Here is a 20588-nt window from a genome sequence, read left to right on the forward strand (position 1 = left end):
GTTTGTCACTATACATGTCAGTGCATACATGCTCAAACTTCAAGCAGACACATTTGGGCAGCTCAAACCGGTGCATTATTAATTTCTACAGACACTATGCTTGAGAGTGGCTTGTGCCAAAATGAGACATTGGTTCATATGCTGCCTCCTCTTCTACTCTGCTGGACATGTGGATGGATGGTGCAGGGGTGACCGAAACTAAGTTTGGGGTGCACAATCCCAATTTTGTTCATTTATGCATGTTTTGGGTGTTCTTGGCAACACCTGCAAGTGTCTTGCACCAGCCTGATACACTGCTGAGGTGTCTTACAGATGCAACTCCCCTGGAGTTTTGGATTCATGATGTGGGATGGCCCAAGTTTATCGTGAGGCATAAATCCCCTCTTGTGTATTGAATTCTAATCTTAAGATTGTAAACTTGCAGGGAGGTTCTCAGTTCTATATTCTATACAGCCTCTTATCACGCTCCCTCCCCCAAGCACTTAAGAATGAATGAACATGTGGAGCCTGCAACAAGTGGAATTTGTTGCAGTGGAAAGTGTTGCTGTCTAGGGTTCCAGCCGTGCCTCTTCTCAGATACTCCATTCCCTGTCCCATTCATTTTCCACAAGTCAGCCAGCATCCTGTGGCTACTGTCCATGCTCAGAGCTTTATTGTGTCCCTTATTTTTTATATATTTTTGCAAGCCATGGGATTTCCCCAAGCTGGCTGATATGCCTTTCTTCAGCATGGGTGATGACATTTTACTGGACAGGGATCCACACTCAGAAAATGAGGTTGCTTTTAACATACGGGATTACAGGCAACCTCCCATTTACACACTTTCAATATGTGCATGGCCGTGCATATGTGCATTGGACTGAACGTGGAAGCGACCAAAAAACATCCCAAAAAGGGATGGGGGCGGAATGGGGTGTTTGCAGGCTTTTCCAATGGCATTTCAAATATACACTATTTCACTTAAACATGTGGTGCCTTGGAACATAACCCTTGCATAAATGGGGAGTTGCCTGTATTATAATTTGTTACCTGCACTCAGATTGTTAACGTTGATCATACCAACCAAGCTAGAGAACATAAAAGCAGACTTTGTGATCTTCAGTTATGCAAACTTCTGACACAATGTTGCCTTATGATGCATGTCCTTTTACAAATATCCATGCCAACAGTATATAAACTAAATGCAAAAAATGACTAAACATCAGTTTTTCTGCTCTCTCCAAGCAAGTGGTCATTTCCATTGTAAACATTCTTAGGGATTAGGATGTAGGAAGATAGGCATGAAGGATTAAACTAATATTTTGTTAGTACTCAGCTATAACAGAGACAAGGCAGGTCAAATTCCAGCAACGAGAGCTGGTCTAAGAGTAAAGCCGATCTCCATAGGAGAAATTGCTGTAGGTTCTCAAGTCTGTCTAGATGAAAGTAACAACTTTACACCCTTGCCTATTGCTTTAAATCATAGGATGTTTTCAGAAGAGTCATTTGTAAGGTGCAACATTAAAACAAACTGCCACGTTTGATAGTTATCTCACATACTAATCCAACTTTTCCACTCAGCTAAAGAACTTATCGATTGAAACATCCTGTAGAAATGAATTTCCCCAATTCATTAGAGCTGATCAGTATAATGTGCTGCAAATGTTGCCCTTTTTTGTAATATCAGTGGATTGATATTGAAGAAATACATATAATCTCCAGCAAGAGGAATTCATATTATTGATAAATCTTCCAAAGGTATTCTGTGGGTATATTCAGAGGACCCATTTTATCATCACATAGTGAGTTCTTGCAATTGCCATTCACTAGATTCATATGGGAAGGCTGCAAACCCATGCTTACAGAAGCAAAACCCTAAAACAAAATCCACTCCCTAGCCCTGCGGTCTTTAAACAAGGTGACTCTCCACTGGGTATCAACATCAACAGGTCATTGCACAGTGATGCACTAAAACATAATGGAATTACTCTTCCTGATTTCACACTTGTGAAGACTGTAACCCTATGCACACCTTCATGGGAGTAAGCTCATGTGAGACTTGCTTTTGAGTAAACTTGCAGAGGATGGGGCTTACAAAAACTCTATGAGCAACATACTCTCACCAAATGTATTTTGGTCAATAAACAGTGACATGGGATGGGGGAACCTCCAATTGACTCTGAGGTCTTCAGACAGCAGTAACAGAATTTCCAGCTGATGAGGGTTAAGCAGCACTCGTCAGTGTTAAATTCAACAAAGCAAGCTAAGTGGGTTTTAGAGACAACAGGAGGGAAATTCTAGCAGAACCTCCAGTCCATATTACTAGACACAAAGCCAAGCAGTAAAGTCTAGGGAGAGAAATAGCTTCATTTTATCACTATCCATTTTAAGTCATATTTTTAACTCCATTATTCTCTAGATAAATACCCAAGATACTCTACTTAATTATTGCTATCAAGTACACTGAGCCCCTCTCTGCTATGCAGAACTTTGGATCTATTTCCAGTGGTGCTAATGCATTTCTTTTCTACATTGGTTTGAACATGTCCAGATAAGTCTATTTTTCCGAACACATTCAGCTCCTCCACTCTTAGCGCCGTATTAGCACAGCAAGAAGGGAAGCCATGGAATGATAGCAGGGCTTTTAAAACTAGAAATTGGACTCTCTTCAACTGATTTAACTTATGACCTTCTCAGCTGTTGGATCAAGTTCTTCTAATAGGCATTTAGCCAAGGCATAAAGTAAAATGTGAGGAGAGGCAACTTGCTTTGCAGTCAATCTGTGCATGCTTAGCAGTCTGTAAGAAAGATTCTCCCGTGACATTTGTCAGATTAAAGCCACTAAGACTAATAAAGTTAGCTATCTACTCAAAGCATTAGAATGTATAAATTCTGTGGATTGTACAGCAACCCAGCAACTCAAAACAGCCTGGTATCAAACAGAGAAGAGACTCTTCCAAGAGTGGCAGGCAGAGAACAGCTTTCTAGTCTTCGTGCCCTTACCTAGATGGTAGTAGAACGTGATACCGCTATGTGGTGAGCACCAAAACTTTCATTATTTATGTATAAAATATCTGTGGACCTGCAGTGTGTTTGTAACTGAATAAAAAGCATTCTTCAGGATAAGATTGAAAATTGGATGGATTATATTCATTTACTTACAGAAGCAGAGCACAAGTCAGAAGTTGGAATACTGAAGCAAGAGGAGATGTCTGTTCCAAACCATGTTTTAAAGCTTATCTTGAGAGTGCACAGAACAGTTTTCTTAAGCTTTGTAAGTTTTTGTCTTTGTCAGATGGAAAGGCCACCAAACCTTCTAGATACTCAATGAATTCTTTACCATTTTAAAGACGGACATGTTCTTAGTTAACATAAAGATTTTATTGCAAAAAAATTTAAAAAGTGTACAAAAACTTCATTCTTTAGAAATGGTCTTTCTAAAATTCAGAATTCTCTCAGGTCTGCCTATAGACATAAAGTTCGTAATTTGCTTTAAGTACGAATTCTAAGTACGGTTTGCATGTTAAGTGTTCAAGTTCATCTGCTTGCATTAAGTCTTTTACCCCAGGTAGATATTCGCTGAGCTGAATTCCTAAAACAGAAAGAAGTTATTAGCTACTGTAAACTATAAACATTGAGTGATCATTGAAATGCGTACCTGCACTTCAGAATAACTTGTCTAGGCCTGGGATACAGTGATAATTTTTCCAAGCACTATCATCAATGGGTAAGTTTTATTTTCAAACCACATTTGGCAATTCCCTTCTGCCCTTAGCAAACCATGCCTTATTTTCAATTTTGCCTGCTGTGTTTATATCTTGACTACTAATGATATTAATGCCATTTGATGTTAATATATGTAAGCAGCAAACTCACAAAAACTTATTTCTGAGTGTATTTCACACAATATGTACCTTCTTTGAACAGCTTTTGTAGAATTTTCACAAATATGCTGTCTTTAGATGCTTCAATTGGATCATCTTTGCCTTCTGAACTACACCAACTGTAACCAAAAATTAAAAGTTAGTACAAATAGAATATATATTTTAAAAAACAAATATATACAGTATTAAATCAGAATCCCCAGTGTCACTTTGTGTGTATTTTGATTATTTGCAGTTATTGTGTATCCTTTACTCAATTTCACATCTTTCAAGGCCGTACAGTATTAAGAATGCTAAAATGTATACTCTACTTGACAGAGATTAAAGTAAAAAAAGAATAATTATATGTGCCTTACTATGGATAAAATTTTTGTTACAACTAATAAGCTGCACTTCCAAATACTGCAGGATATATACATAGAGGTGTTAGTACTGGGCTGTCCCCTGTAGTGGGATTAGCAAACAATTTTTCAGAGTGACCTATGCCACAGAAAGAGGCTTATCAAGTATTAGAAATGATGTGCAGTTTGCACAACAAGCTTTTTTATTTCAATATACCTTCCGATTCAGTGTTGTTGCATTATACAAACAGCATCCATGCCCCAAAACATTGCCAACGGAGGAAATGTCCTATTAGCACATTAACTCAACTATCGGCCTTAATCTGCCCTATAAGCAGGTTTTCAGAAGTGTCTCATTTGCAGGATGCTGGACCAAGAGAACTCTGAAATCATGTTTAGCGTTCCATTTCAATACAATCAATAAATCCATTTAGCATGTCTCTCAGTAATGCATTTTTTAAAGCATTGTCAAAACCTTTGCAGAAAGAAGACCTTCCTTAATTTCCCTTGCCACTACCATTTACAATCAGAATTTCCTAGGTAGGTGAAAATGGATGCGTGAAACAACTAAGCATGCTGGGGAAAGGATCTATTTCCCTACAACTTCCTTTGCATTTCTATTCGCTACTTCACCTTCATGAGGAGGGCACAAAATGTAAGAGAGAAACACAGTCCACTACCATATTAGGAAGTCACCAAGTGTTCCCCACAAGCCTCAGGGTACTACCCAAGAATTCAGTTGCCATATATAGCTATGAAGCAGGGATGCATAAAGGATTATGCACAATTATGCACATTCCTGAAGAACAGGTAGTTCAAAGTGTCCAATGCAATGATTTGAAGATGCATCAAAACTCAAGATGACATATTCTCATGAATAAGGATTATTCTTGCATAGCTATTTTATCTAAAGCTCAATCAATTGGGCATATCTATTGAAATGCTAAACATGCTATTCAAATGAAGATCAGTTTCCAACAAATGTTTCGGCTGCCAACTTGGATATCAAACCTTGACAGATTTATATTTAACTTTGTTCGCTCAGAGTTTATATACTATTTGTGCATAGTGATCCCTGTTCAGTGAATCCTTAAATTGTTCTCAGTATAGTAGGAGAAATAATTAACTCCAAAATCCTAAACATTCCATGAAGTTAGAGAGAACTGACTTCTGAGTAAACCTGCACAGACTGGGCTTCAAAGGGGTTCACAGATTTCTTTAGTGTTCGGAATAAGTGTACCTCAGATATTCACTCAAACGTCTGAAGGTAGAAACAGCAGCTTAGTCTTGCAAAGACTTGGGGATTTAGCCAGCTAAGCAAGTTTGAAACACAGTGTTGATTTATTCCATCATTTATGCTTTAGAGACTGAGTATTGTTTTAGAAACTGACTAGTTTTTGAAAATTAAAAGGTGGGATATGGGGGTTTTCATTTGTCATAGGGGCTGTCTGGAACAACCTGCAAACAGGCATGTTCTAAACACCACCTGACACAAATACAAAAACACACACCTTCAACTATCTCTTGATTTAGAGCCAATAACGTTAAGTTCAAATGCTATTGTAACTGCAGGCAATTCCTTAAATGGAACATGTAGAATAGGCCACACACAGCCTCCTGGGCCACTCCATTTGGCCCACTGACCTCTCCTCCCATGCTCTGCCCACACTGTAGCACCATTTCCCCACTACTTGGTTGTGTCTGCCAACCAGCTAAGTAGTGAGGTGTGGCAGGTCATGAAACCCAAGTTCTCACCCCTGGTGCCCAAGTGATCAGTGATGGCTGAGTTGCAGGAAAGAGGGCCTGCTGCTGAGGGAGAAATAAACCTCTCTATCGGAAGCCTGCTATGTTTCCATGTTGTGCCCTTAGAGAAAGACGCCTGTTTCGAAGCATGTAGTATGGAACACAAGCAAGCTGTCAATGGGGAAAGATATTTGACCCCGCCCACTACTGGCCTGTGGTTCCTCCAGATTCCCCCATGATGGAAAGTGGCTCTAGGGCTGGGAAAGGTTTACTACCCATGATGTAGCATATTACCATGAAGAAAATGCAATCAGCAATCATCTGAAGTGTAAAAGAAATGTACCATTGCTGTGCCGTTGGCCAGAGAACCAAAAAAAGCTGGCTTGGCATAATAGTTAAGAGATTCTAGTTGCCCACAGTTCAAGTCTCAGCCCTGCCAAAACCTGTTGGGTATCCTTAGGTAATCTTAATTTAGCCCCCCATCTGAAACAGGAGGGGAATTATTAGCTTCTCTGAGGGCTACTGAGGATGACCAGGTTCACACATCATATTAAACTATGGTTTACTGTGAATGTGTAGTGTGCTCTTGCATGCTACTGAAGTTGCAGGCTTCCTGCTTCCTGCTGGGAAACAAACTATGGCCTGGCTTGTCACCTTGTCCAAACCCAGGCTGATGGTTTGTTCACCCCAACCAAGCAGGAGTAGTAAAACGTAAGGACAAAATTTGTTTGGAGAGACACAAATCATGAGCCTGCACAGACAACCTATTATGGATGTGTTTTCAATAGAGCACAGTGCATCTTCCCCATAACTATACAACCTACTATAATTTGAGAGGCACCACACCCCATATTAACTTGCCAGATCTTTGTCATCATCTGCCAATACCCTTTGACATGCACCTCCTCAATCAAGGGACAGTCTTGGCATTCTTTGCAGTGATGCCCTGGTTGTGGAATGCTCTCCCTTAAGAATTTTGCCTGGCACCCACACTGCTATGATTTACTGATTTAACCAATAATATTGTAGTCACTTAAAAGTTTTGTCTGCTATCTTGTTTTTGCACTTTAAGAAATATTTAATGCTGTACACCAGGGGTGGGCAGAAGGTAGACCAGAATTTTCTGGTAGATCTCTGGGTGATTTGCAATAGATCAGCAAGGATTTTTGACTCCAACCTGTTTAACAATAACACAACAAAATAACCCCCTGGGGGGAAAACAACTTGGTAACTAGGAATATATTTTTGTATGGAAAGATTGTGAGCTCAGCCTTACTTCTAATACTCAGAACAAATCCCTGCCCTCAACAGCTGCTTAGAGGCAATGTGTTCTCAATTCTAAGCTCATGTCTTTTACACCTTGCTCCAGTCGGTGGATCTCAGGGTTCCAGTAACACACAAAGTAGATCCTGCAAGCCTCAAGTCTGCCCTCCCCTGCTGTACAACACCCTGAAATCTGATACGATGAAGTGTGACATAAACATGTTTCGAAGAAAATATTCAATCTGGAATAAGCAGCTGGGGAAACTACAAATTTTAACAGAATATTAAGTGTACTAACAAGTTTTTATACAATGGCTACAGAAAAAAAGGGAGAGAGGGGAAGCAGGACTACTCCATCAGCTCTTCTATTTGAGTTCTATTTTTCTCCTCTCCCTAATTGTTTCCATTCAAGCTGGTTTGATTGTTATAAAATAGTTGTTGTAAATTTAAGACTCGAGTTTGCTTATTTTCCCCTTCCTCTGTCATCGCGTTTCCTTTTGTGTTATGTCTTTTAGATTGTAAGCCTACATGTAAGAACTTAAAAGACATAGAATCATAGAATCATAGAGTTGGAAGAGACCACAAGGGCCATCGAGTCCAACCCCCTGCCAAGCAGGAAACACCATCAGAGCACTCCTGACATATGGTTGTCAAGCCTCTGCTTAAAGACCTCCAAAGAAGGAGACTCCACCACACTCCTTGGCAGCAAATTCCACTGTCGAACAGCTCTTACTGTCAGGAAGTTCTTCCTAATGTTTAGGTGGAATCTTCTTTCTTGTAGTAGAACTGTCTTTGTTACCGAGTTTCTGTGAGCTGCATTCTTTACAGCCAAAAAGTGGGGACAAAAATGCTTTAAACAAACAAACAAACAAACAAACAAACAAACAGCTTGCTTACCTATCTCTTAAAAGAGCTTTGCAAAGTATTTTAAGTTTAAGATCATTTATGTCCACTTCCTCATCCTTCATTCAAAAGAAAAAAAGAAAGAAAAGAAATATTAAATTGCATTGGAGATTTTAGAGAAACACACATTATGCATTGTGATTATATCCAAATTCAATAGTTCACAAGCTAAAAACATGACCAGACGTAAGAAAAAGGGACAATTTTCAAGGGTATGGGCCAGAAAATAGCTTTTTGAAGTATGTCTAAAAATGGATTATGACTTGATGGGGAAAGGAGGGGAATCTACATTAAAAAAGACTTCATTTATGCCTTTTATTTATTAAAATATGCCTTTTATTCCAGCATAGCCAAGCATATAGAGACTTTGCACAAGAGTCTCTTAAGAACAAGAATAAAAAACGTTTTTCCTCTTGGCCACAGACAGAAATACCAGACTGGGAAAACTGTGGCAGGATGAAGAGGGCAAGCAAGAAGATGCAAAGCCATGTGCTTTCTAAACAAGAACAGATCAGAAAGAACAACGGGACCTTCAGAGAGGTTCTCAGTTTTGCATGAACCCACAATGTCCATACAGATATGTAATCATACATGTAAGCTCCTTTAAGGTGATCAGTATATTATTGTGCTTAGGGAAATGAGAAGACCTGGTCTGATGCCACAGAATGTGACACAGAGCACTTAACAGTTTGCAGTTCAGTTTTTGTGGGAGGGAAAGTGTCAATTTGGCTGGGATCAAGTGATACAGAATGGGTTAAAAATATTTTAATAGAAATATTAATAAAATAAAACCTAACACAGGGGCAGGCGGAGGACCGATAAGAGGTCTTGGGACATTGCCATATCATGAATCTAGATCCCGACAAGGTAATTATACCAGTTGGGGTAGCGACATCAATAACTAAAAAGAAGGTGGGAGGGGAAATGATCAATTCCCATACTGATATGAACTGATATTTGACTGATGGCATCACTAAAACTGAGTCATAGTCTTCATTTTCAGTTTTTATGTTTTCACAGGTTTAGCCCTCCATTTTTAAGAAAGATGGCCAATAAGTCAAGCAGTTGATATTAGATGGGACTTGAGTATTTTGGTAGCTGAGAAATAAGAGGTTATGTTTATTTATTTTTTTACAGATGGGGGAGGGGACTTCAGTTAGACTGAAAAACATCCTGGTTCAGAGATCACCAAAACTCACTCATTTTCATACCTCATCAATATACTCCAGCAGATCAAGTGCCTTCTTGAAGTCATATTCATTAGCCCTTCTGTTCTCAGGGGATATGTACAACTATTGTATGAAAGATGGAAGGACAGCATTATTTTTAGACTCCAAAACAGTGTAATTGATCTTGCTAAGAACTCCTTGTGGGAAGACCACCCTGGATTCTCACTCATGTGACTGTTGACTGAAATATGCCTTCATTCAGCTGTAGGCATTTTTATAGTAAGGAAGAGAGTCGGGGTTTTAGAAAGGCATTCCACCAATATTACAATGGAAAGATTACACTGCCTATAAGGTTGCTATATGATAGGCTCAAATTTACAAACCATTTAAGGCTCCGGCATTCCTAGCCTATTGTGGTAGGAACATAGTTCCACAAATAAGTACTCTGTTATAGAAGAGCTCAGTGGCAAAGCATCTGTTTGGGCTGCAGGAGGCTTGAGGTCCAATCCCAGCATTTCCAGGCAGGGCTGGGAAAGACCTCTGTCTGAAAACAACACTGAGCTAGATGGACCAAGGGTCTAATTCAGTACAAGACAGCTTCCTATGTGCAAAAAATAAAAATAAAAAATCATCTGCAATATTCTGAAAAGATAAATACCCGCAAAGGAGACATGCATATTTACTTTAATAGAGTAAGCCCTCAACTGACATGGGAGTTACGTTCTGGGGATCACACCTAAAGCCAAAATTGCTTATAATCACAAAACATTGGGTGCAATGGTGGGTGGGATTGCCAAAGACTCCCCCCCCCCCCGACACCTGTCCCCTTTCTATTTATTATTATTTGCCAAGAACATAAAGCTGGATGTACACAAGCTAAATGTCTGTAAGTTGTGGGACTGTTTGAATTAAGATCCAGAAGTATGGTTGCAGTCACAAAAGTTAAGCTATGGTTCAGCACAATGAGCAGCTTTGTTCAGATTATAGCTGTTTCTTTAAAAAATAATAATCCTAAACTCGAATGACACCAGGGGCAGAAAGGAAAGGCCTTGCTGATAGAAGAAATTAAAAGCAGGGTCTGGCAGTGATCCAGGCTGGAAGATTATTAGGGGGCATCAGAGCTGCCTGGCTTTAGCACAGCTGTTAAAGAACCTCCTCCCCCCTTTCTGCTTACAGAGACTTCTTCTGTAATACCATTGTAATGCCTAAACACCAAAACATTTGGACTCCTGTTTGCCTCCCAGGATGGACTTCGTGGAATGCAGAGGCAGAAAAGGAAAAAAGCCCTTATATATGTAATACTTTTACTAGGGGGTTTCATTCATAAAAACATATGCAGACAATTTGCCACACCTGTCTATCCTTCTGGTTTCCTTAATTCAAAGGACTAAAAAGTGTATTTACCAAGAAACTGTTTATAAGCTTAGCTCAATGGTGTCCCAGTCTCCGACTATCATCAAAAAAGTGTAAGTGGATTTGATGAACATTCCTAGTCACAGATCTTGCCACAAAGCAAGCACAGGTTAGTGCTCTAATAACCCGTGAACTGCGTGTATAATCAAAACCCACTGCATAAGGCATCTGGATATGGTGGCAGAGGACAATGTCTATGTAAGAGTATAGCCAACTCATCTGAAACAGGACACGTTCCTGGTATTTGAGGCACAAAATAATTTAACCCAAACACCACCATTCATCCAAGGAGCTGAGAGCATTATACATGGTTTGCTCCCTATTTTATCACAGCAAACCTATGAGGTATGTTAGCACTGAAGATTAACTCTTTTGACTCAAACCGCACAGCAGACTCCCTACTAAAATTTCCTGAATTTATTTTGATTGTGTTGGCGAGGTCACTAAGATTTGTAATACAAAGGAGTCAGGACAGACTCAGGGCAGCTTCATTGGGCTGTATCTAATAGTGACTCTGTGGTAGCAGAAAGCACTTGTACTCAAGCAAGGCAGGGCACTCAGTATCTATCACATGAACAGGGAGCCCTCCCTCCCTCCCTGGGGTGTGGAAGTTCCAGCACACGGGCCAATTTGGGCCTGCCAGGGGGTCCAATTTGAGCCAAGAGCCCATTTTCTCCAAACCATGCCCATCAACTGACATCACTGGTGATGTCAGCTGATAGACAGGACCTTCTTGGACAGCCCACCTCCACTGATTCCTTCCATCTCTAAAAAAGCTCAGCCTTGAGCAGGCAGTGAAAGCTGCAGACAAGTTTTTTCCTTCATTGCTGCACGATGGAGCAGTCCCTGCCAGAGCTGATGTCTGCTTTATGGAGACACTGGCTCTGAGAGACTGCTCCATCACACAGCGATGAAGAAAGACTGCTGCAAAGAGCACTGTAAGCACAAGTGATTTTGACCAGTGAGTGTGGCTATTCACCCGTCAATTGTGATGCCACAGTGATGCCATGTGGCTGCCAAGTTGTCTGCTGGGGTCAGGGGATCAAAGCATGACCCATTTTCATCCAGTCATTTTACCCAATATTATTCAGGAACACAAAACCACCTTAGAGAAGAGTCTTTCAACAGAGCAGCTCAGAAATTCAATACCGGTAGGACACTTAGTAGTACATACCTCAATCAGCTGCGGAGCACTTAACACTGGCATTTCATTGAGATTTAATTTTTTCTCATCCAGCAGCTGCTCAGGTAGAGTCTCTTGGTGTAGCAGAAAGCGCTCTTGTTCAGTAATTTCTTGTATACAAGAAATAAAAAGCACAGCACAAATTACTATAATTCCCGAGTACAAAGAGAGTATTATTTACCTAATTATGAATATTCCATCACGCTCAAGGTTTTCAGTAAGCCTGAAGACCAGTAACTCTACCTCCACCTGTAACCTGCCAGTATGTTTAGTAGCCAGACAGACCACTTGCTACAAATCCCCTTCACTTCTTGGCAAACAACTGGATGGCTACTTGGAAGGAGGATTTTGACAAGAAGCTTTTATTTTCTGACCTCTAGCATAGAACATAAAGGCCACCACCACCACCACCCCTAAAAGCGGTGGGAAGTCTACCTACAAGATCCCAAGGGAGGGAATTCTGTCCATGTATTCAGAAAGACTTGTAAATGACAGCCCTTGCCATGTGCTACCTCCCAAGTTATTGATAATCATGTCGAAAGCAGGCAGCAAAAATGACACGTTTTCATGATAGCGGACCTGCTCCCCCCATTTCTGCACCAAAGCATCATCACCCACTGAATTAACCCCTTACTTCAAGTGCTGCACACCTTACTGGAGCAACATCAGAAAGATGGAAAACTTTCACATTCCAACCACAACAGTAATTGTTCATAGATACAGTGGTACCTTGGGTTACATATGCTTCAGGTTACAGACTCCGCTAACCCAGAAATAGTACCTCGGGTTAAGAACTTTGTTTCAGGATGAGAACAGAAATCAGGCTCCGGTGGCAGAGCAGCAGCAGGAGGCCCCATTAGCTAAAGTGGTGCTTCAGGTTACGAACAGTTTCAGGTTAAGAACGGACCTCCGGAACGAATTAAGTACTTAACCCGAGGTACCACTGTACCTGTATTAATTTGTTGTGTGTGGCAGCCAATAATTTCAGTGGGGAACTGACAAACTGCTTTGGAAACTAAAGCTCTGTCGTTGGTGTCTCAACCACCATACTGCTGGGATCACAATTGACCTTGCAGATCTAATAAATTAAGGGGTATCTCCATATACAGAAAACTTACTTTAAACTTTGCAATGTAAAAAATAGTACCTTCAATTTTCTCATTCTGCATCACTTCTGATACATCAGAAGCCAGTAGAGACAGTTTACACAGTCCAAGAAGAGTTTTCTTCTTTGCAAAGTACCGAGTTTCTGTATTTGCTAAATTCTGCAGTGTTCGGTTAGCCTAACATTGACAAAAAAAACTTTTAATATTTCAAGTGACACAAACCTCAACATGTAAGTTTATTTACACACACACACACACACACACACACACAAAAGGGACATTAGTAATTTGCATGATGATTATATATTGTTATTATTTCATAAACATGTTCAAATTCTGATATGGCCAAGGAGAATTTTCTTCTACAGTGAACAATTTTATATAACTCTGGGAATAACAACATGCAAAAGGCAAGATAGGGAAGATGTTAAACAGCTGCACTACAGGACACACGTTAAAAGTCACTGAAAATAGAAATGGTATCAAAGCAAGTCTGTTATGAAGAAATGGTATTTTAGGAATACATCGATTTCAGGTAAACATTTCTATTATGTTTCTTCAAACAAAGCTCTAAAGAGAATTCACACCCCAGTATTGTGAATGGTGGTGACCATTTTAGGCACGTTCAATTGACATGCAATCACCAATGTGTGAGTCCTTTTGGACCAGGAAGAGGGCAGAATGGGGGTGTAATGGGGCGGGTTGATGCTCATTCCACTGGCTCTCATGGGGGCCAGGAGTAGAAACCCTGTGCGAAATGGTTGCCTCCTGAAATTATAATGCTAAGAAAGAAGAGAAACTCACTAAAATAGTGACTGGATCTACCAGAATAAGAAAAGGGAAAAGAGGAAAGATATTACAAAAACAGTTGCTTGCTAAAATATCTGATTTTATAACTTGTCCAGTATTTAGGCTGGGAAGCTTTTTTTATTATTATTTTAAAAAGTTAAGTTATATTTTGCACTTTTAACAAATAAAACAAAACAAAGACATTCATTTGTCTAACTTGGACCCAACAGCTTAATATTTACAAAGCTATCAGAATAACCTCAGTAAAGAAAGAAAACTGCAGAATGCTAGGTCACTTAAGTTCTAGAAATATTTGATGAGATTACAAATTACCTCTGTGTCAAGATTTCAAAGAACAGAATTGCCTCCTATGCATATTATGTTTACTTTACATGGGGTAAGAGCTGAGATACACAGGAACAGAATAAAACTCTGATAACAGTGTTGTTCTACAAACTGTTGTGGAAAAACTATTGGAAAACTCAGCACAACACAGCAGAAGGCAAAAGGATGTGCAATGCATTGTGCTAGCATACATTGTGGGAAGCGGTGCAGGTCTTCGTACAAGATACTGAACAAAGCCATGCACTATCAGAGGCACACTGCTGGATTTCAGTTTTCTTTTGTTGTGCATGTAACTTGCGCCAAGTCAGGAAAAGCTGTTCTGCTTGCAGAATCCCACTAAAACGGTAGGTGCAAATACACAGAGGTCTCCACTTGTTCCTTAGATTAACAAAGTGGGGTACCTGTGTACAGACAGTCACATTCCCTAGCTCTGCAAGGGGTGTCTACCGAGGACAGAGCAACTACCCATTACAAATACTTTGCTTTTTTTGTAAAGCCTTACCTTTTCAAAATCATTGCTGTTGATGTCGTGTAGCCAGCTGAGTTGCTCATGAGCTTGTAAGAAGCTGGCCAACTGGCCATGCTGAGCAATGGGCTGTGATAACAGCTTTCCCCGTTTTCCTTTTTCCAAATACCAACGGAAGAGGAAATCTGAAAAATTCTAAAAATAGCAAGAATGCGGTCAAGTTTGCAAGACTGCAACTTGTGCTAAAAATAATAAACAAATAGTAAACATTGTAACCAAATGGGACAAGTTTTAACATTCCAGCATAGAAAATACTTATAAAAGTTCTATCACTTGTTTCGCACAAGTTTACATTTCAGGAACAGGTCATCAGTGAAGAAATAGCTGTTTACAAAGGGGTGCCCTTCACCATTCCATATACCAAAGTTGTCCGGATTGACAGATGAAACTTACTGCAACACCTAAGTCATGGAGCACCCAGAGTTCTGTTCTCCAACGACTCAATTCTCCCCTAGCATCTGTTGCCTGATGCAGCCACCTAATGGCTAAGCCTGGTTATTTTCTCTGTAACTTATGAGGCTCTTGGATAGTCACTATCTGTATGTGTAATAAGATAGCTGCTTAACAGAAAAAGAAATCTGTACTGACATAATTCTGAAAAATAACCAGACAGCAAGTCTGAGGTTTCTCCTATAATACACACTTACTTAACAGCCTGTTGTTTGGAGTAAATAAAAAACATTACCTGATCAGCAAACTGTGTCATGTAACGTTGCAATCTGGTCTGGTTATCAGTCTGCTCACACAATTGTACCAATATGTCAAAGTCACAGTATTTTTCTGCTAGAGTGGCAGCCAGCTGGTACTGTCCAAGAGAAACTGAACAAAAACAAACAAGGAAAAACGCCCACAATAAAAACATGTCCATTTTGTGAAGACTTAAAAAAAAATAATAATAAGATCCACGAGTGTGGGTTTCAAGGGCATTTTGCCTCTAGATAACTGTTTTCAAAAACTATAAAGCAGTTAGAGCAATTTGCAAGGGGTATACTCTACATGCCATTAGAAAGATCATAGGCTCTATATGATTAAGTTGAAAGACTATGCTAGATCAAAGAGTCTTTTGTCAGTGGGGGGACAATTTGATTCAACCAATAGGATTTGGTTCCTGTGAGTGAAGGTGGGTACTGCATTCTCCCCAGCAACAAATAATGGAGTAGTAGGACAATACAATTTTTCTCCTACAGAAGAGCTTTGAACCACCAGGGACCACCCTATTGCCCGCTGTGTTTCCCACCTGCATGGATGCAGGATCAAGACCTCAGTAAGCAGTGCTTGCTACTGGAGAATGGCTGGGAAGCAAGCCTGCAGTCAGACAAAACACACCATTTCTCCTGCCTGCAGTGGAGCCTGGTAAGACAGATAAGGAACAACCTGGGGAGACACAGCTGTTGACAGGGGGGCTTCAAAGTTCCTTATAACTGAGGAGTAAGGGAAAAGTTAATGTTAGGGCAGAGGGGGCCCGACTGTAATTCCTGACAAGCCAAACTCTAGCATGGAGAAGAACTCGTAAGCAAAGGATTAAAGGTAAAGGTAAAGGTACCCCTGCCCGTACGGGCCAGTCTTGACAGACTCTGGGGTTGTGTGCCCATCTCACTCAAGAGGCCGGGGGCCAGCGCTGTCCGGAGACACTTCCGGGTCACGTGGCCAGCGTGACATCGCTGCTCTGGCGAGCCAGAGCCGCACACGGAAACGCCGTTTACCTTCCCGCTAGAAAGTGGTCCCTATTTATCTACTTGCACCCGGGGGTGCTTTCGAACTGCTAGGTTGGCAGGCGCTAGGACCGAGCAACGGGAGCGCACCCCGCCGCGGGGATTCGAACCGCCGACCTTTCAATCGGCAAGCCCTAGGCGCTGAGGCTTTTACCCACAGCGCCACCCGCGTCCCTCTAAGCAAAGGATTAGGTTCTGACAATAATACAATCACACATTCATTCATTAATAATTCCTTGCAAATTATCTTTCCCTTAAGAAAAAGCAACTCAACATTCGCTAGAATTGAAAAACTAAGAACCAAACTGCACACTGTTGTTGAAATATTCTAATCCATTTTTGATTTGACATTACAAGTCTAAAAAGAAAACTCTACTCTGAAAGCTAAAAATAGGCAAACATTATTGGAAAGAAGAAAAAAAAGGAGAAGAGCATTTCCTTATTCCCCTGCTTTCCTATACCCATGGCAGAGACTTAAATGGCACCCTGTATAATAACCGCAGCACTTACGTAGTGGTGACAACAGTTCAGATCTTTTCTGCATGTATTCCATTTCCAGACTGTTATAGCGTTCTTGGTACTCTGGCCGGTCCACAGATTTAAGCTGAGAAACGTAACCATCCAGAAAGCAATCTAGAAGTGCCACCAGCTGTTCTGTCACTATGCTACGAAGCTTGCTGTTAACCTGAGGATAGACCTTCTTCAGAATGATTTCATGTTGCTGTATTATAGTCGTCCGCACACCAACAGATGCTTGAGAAGACCGAAAAATGAAGTATGAACGTATTATTATATTTGGCATATGGAATTTGAAAAATGACATATGATAGCGTACCAAGGGGAAGTTAGACACAAGAGGCCGTTAAAAAGTAAACGTATCTACTTTCCATAGCAAAGCAGCAACCCCCAGCCTAAGTCATTTAGTGGAACAACAGCACTGCACAGCAGAGAAAGAAAAGCGTCCACATAAACAATCCTAGCAGAGCCAAGGCTATGGCTGAGAAGAAAAGGCAACTGCTAGAGCTCAGTGTCAAGTATGCACTCTTGTCTACCTTTCCCCTCATGAAATAATCTGAAAACTTTAGAAACAATAGGATAAAATCCTGTTCTTTACACCAAAACCTAATACACAGGCTTCTTTCCTTTACAGCTTTAAAACCATGGTTTCTAAAAGTCTCTCAGGGTCACTGCCTGCATTACAAAATTCTACATGGAAGGGATTTCTAAGCAAAATGTTACAGCCATCCGGTACATTTGTTTGACGATACATGTGCACATGCATTGGAAAGCATTTGTTATAACTTCCATGTAGGCTCTTAATTCTATGATGTGCAAAACAACTTAAAAGCACGAGGGAATGTATCAGATATTTCCCCTGCAAAGCCACCTGTACTGGGATGTTGCTCGTAATTTTTATGAAAGTGTAGATTTCAAGTTATTACAGGCAGGAATGTAAGTCTATAATAAGCTTAGGGCTTGTTCACAGGAACAAGTGTTGTACCGAGTAGGAAAGAGACTGTGCCTCAGGTTAGCTCAGCTCTCATCTGTCCTTTCCTGTCTGATCTCTCTAGGAAGAAAACAAGGTGCAAATTTAAATTGTGGCTGAGAAATCACATTTATTTTGAAATGCCATTAAAAAAAAAACAACAAATCACAATTTAATTCAAGTAAATTTTGACATCAGTTTCCAGGGCAACCATCTTAAAAGTTAACAGCACTACTAGCCTCCTAATGTTATCTGCACCAGTAAATAAATGCTTATGTTAGAATGCACAGACAGCAGTAATGGCCTTACATAAGCCATAATGATGATAAGCAGGCAAGCATGTTAGCCCAGACATTCAGGATGTAACATTTATGTTCAAGAAAACCAGTGAGGTATTTATGAAACATAGCACTATTGAGTTAGAAATTTAAGAGCAAGGGCAACAATTTGAAAGGCTAATAAAGTACTCTTCAGTGGATTTTATGTAGAAAGAGAAATACTGTGTTACAAAACCATTTATATAAGATTTTCTCTATTCTCACCTGTCCATGGAACATATTCCGGTTCCATTTCGGGAGGCTCTCTTATTTTATATAAAGCAGCTTTGGACTGGCGGTCTTGGATAGCAGCTTGCAGCATATCCTAGAGAATATTGACACAGAAAACATAGGACGTTACCAAACATAGGATTTTTTGGGAGTGTCACCTATATATTAGCACTCAGCATTTTTAGTATTATTACATTTTACATTTCTGTATCCTGTATTATGATTCCAAGCCACACTGTATTTCCCCCTCCTTTATTCTGGGTAGTTTCCTATGGGTAGCGAGAATAACCAGTTATTTTACTGCTACTGCAATTTTCTGTTTTCATCTGATGGGAAGATATTTTGGGAAATCAACAATATTGTCATCCATTTTCATTTTACTGCAACGTATAATCTAAAACTGTCCAACCTCCCACTTCTTATTAAAACCCTAAATTAGTGTATGATCCCCTTTTCAAATTTCATTTATTGGAACTGGAAGGATTTAAGCTATGAAATCAAATGGTGCTTTAAAACATTTAGCTGGGTGCATTACGCCCAGTTTCCTAGGTTGCAGACTTTTTACCTTTACTTAATTTTTGAAATGTAATACCTTTATGATATTGTTGACATTGACGACTATTTCAGACCATTCCTCAGATTGAACTGACATATCCTTCAAGACTTGCTTTTCCTTTTCCAGTAAGCATTCAAAAATAGTATCTATCTGTGACACCTGAAAAACAGAAAAGAAGAAGGAACACTGACAATTAACACTGCTGATCAGGTATAAAAGCAATGATTCAGCCTGATATTTTATGCACTGAGCAGTTTAAGTGTTTCACTTAGCACATTAAGAGCGCAATCGTACACCCAACCAAACACCCTGATGCTGAAGGCAGGAGATACAATGATCTACTAGCTACCACAGGAAGCTACCACAGGCACTAGAAGCACTAGCCTGGAGCTGGAAAAACAAAACCTCTCCTCCTGCCATGTGTGAGCAGCAAGGCTTCAGGTGTGGTGGTAGAGCATCTGCTCTCAGCTGGGAGCTTAAATTGCTCCGCAAATCTCATAAATGGCTTTTCTGTCATTTAATTTTCATTCTTAAAATGGATCCATAAGCATGGGAGATTTTCATCAGGCACTTTCCTAAAGGAAAAGTATTCATGTTCCCACCCCCGTCCCAAAGTATGGATCTAAAAGAAGAAATCTAGAATATTACATGGATTCTCATGCATTTTATTAGGAAATGCTATTCACACAGAAAACGATAGATGAGGTTGTAGATAAATTATTTCTTTATATCACCTCTCTGAAGAAAACATCTGCAGGAGTTAGACTTGACGGAACGTCGTCTTCTCTTTTCATCAAAGCAGTCTCTATTGCAGCATTGACCACATCTGGCAATCTGTAGTGATGGTTCTTGAGAGCAATGGCTGCCGCTAACTTTTCTGCATGTTCACAGAGTAACCACCGAGTTGCCATTGGTATGCTTCGTACTTGGAAATTGCCCAGGCGACCAAACAGACCCACCTTGGATAGAGATAATTGTACATAAAAATACTCTTGTGCCACGTCCTATATTGCCACATTTACACAAGAACATTAGGAACCTACCTGATGAAGAAAGTCAATGAACAGAGAATGGGCCTTTGTCTTATTTTCCAGCTGATGAAGAAGAATGATAGAAGAATTTGGAAAACTAGCTGCTTTGGTACAAAAAAAGTGACAAGGAAAGGGGTTTAAAAGTTAGTATAACTTACAGTCTTACTTTCTTAAGGCTGTACAGTCAGAATGTCCATTTTACACATGAGACTTCTCACCTTCAGGTACTGATTCAGCCCATCGTGGGTCAGATGTAGGATAATCATCCACCAAATTCTCACTAATTTGAAACACAGCTCTGTCTAGGTCTGCATCAGGGTATGCATCTCCATGCTGTGGAAAGAGCTCAGTGATGATGATTTGTGCACCTTTCATATTATTACTGAAATGAAAGGAAACACTTGGTGAGTTGACTCTTAGAACGGAACACTGGTCCTCACTGGGAATGTTGCTTTTAACTGCACATCTGAGGGTGTCCAAGTGGGTCATAATCCCTCCAACTGCTTGTGATTGCATCCCTCTTGCTCATATTCAAGAAGGCCCCTTCTGCTTGCCCTTCAGTTCTGTTCTGTGGCTAAGCTACTGTACGATGACATCAGGAATCAGGAAGA

At 40.3% G+C, this 20588-nt stretch overlaps 1 protein-coding gene and 1 long non-coding RNA gene across 3 annotated transcripts in view; one reads left to right on the top strand and one right to left on the bottom strand.

Moving 5' to 3' along the window:
* On the top strand, positions 1-4071 carry LOC144327245 (uncharacterized). Its single transcript, XR_013392195.1, has 2 exons — positions 1-3015; positions 3144-4071. It is a non-coding gene; the product is annotated as an uncharacterized LOC144327245 (long non-coding RNA).
* NUP133 (nucleoporin 133) overlaps positions 3339-20588 on the bottom strand; it is a 27837-nt gene continuing 10587 nt past the window's right edge. Inside the window, exons 13-26 of one of the 2 annotated variants that reach the window (XM_028724009.2) lie at positions 20196-20359; positions 19990-20078; positions 19681-19905; positions 18983-19105; positions 18385-18484; positions 16867-17109; positions 15330-15463; positions 14621-14779; positions 13026-13161; positions 11870-11988; positions 9325-9405; positions 8108-8172; positions 3894-3982; positions 3339-3571 (exon numbers count right to left, since the gene is read on the bottom strand). In XM_028724009.2, the coding sequence (XP_028579842.2) occupies positions 3435-3571; positions 3894-3982; positions 8108-8172; positions 9325-9405; positions 11870-11988; positions 13026-13161; positions 14621-14779; positions 15330-15463; positions 16867-17109; positions 18385-18484; positions 18983-19105; positions 19681-19905; positions 19990-20078; positions 20196-20359 (1864 nt within the window). In that variant the 3' untranslated portion in view covers positions 3339-3434. Of the gene's footprint in view, positions 3572-3893; positions 3983-8107; positions 8173-9324; positions 9406-11869; positions 11989-13025; positions 13162-14620; positions 14780-15329; positions 15464-16866; positions 17110-18384; positions 18485-18982; positions 19106-19680; positions 19906-19989; positions 20082-20195; positions 20360-20588 lie in introns of both variants that reach the window. The other variant, XM_028724008.2, reaches the window with a different exon arrangement.

The sequence above is a fragment of the Podarcis muralis genome, chromosome 3 (assembly GCF_964188315.1).
Source record: "Podarcis muralis chromosome 3, rPodMur119.hap1.1, whole genome shotgun sequence".
NCBI lineage: Eukaryota > Metazoa > Chordata > Lepidosauria > Squamata > Lacertidae > Podarcis > Podarcis muralis.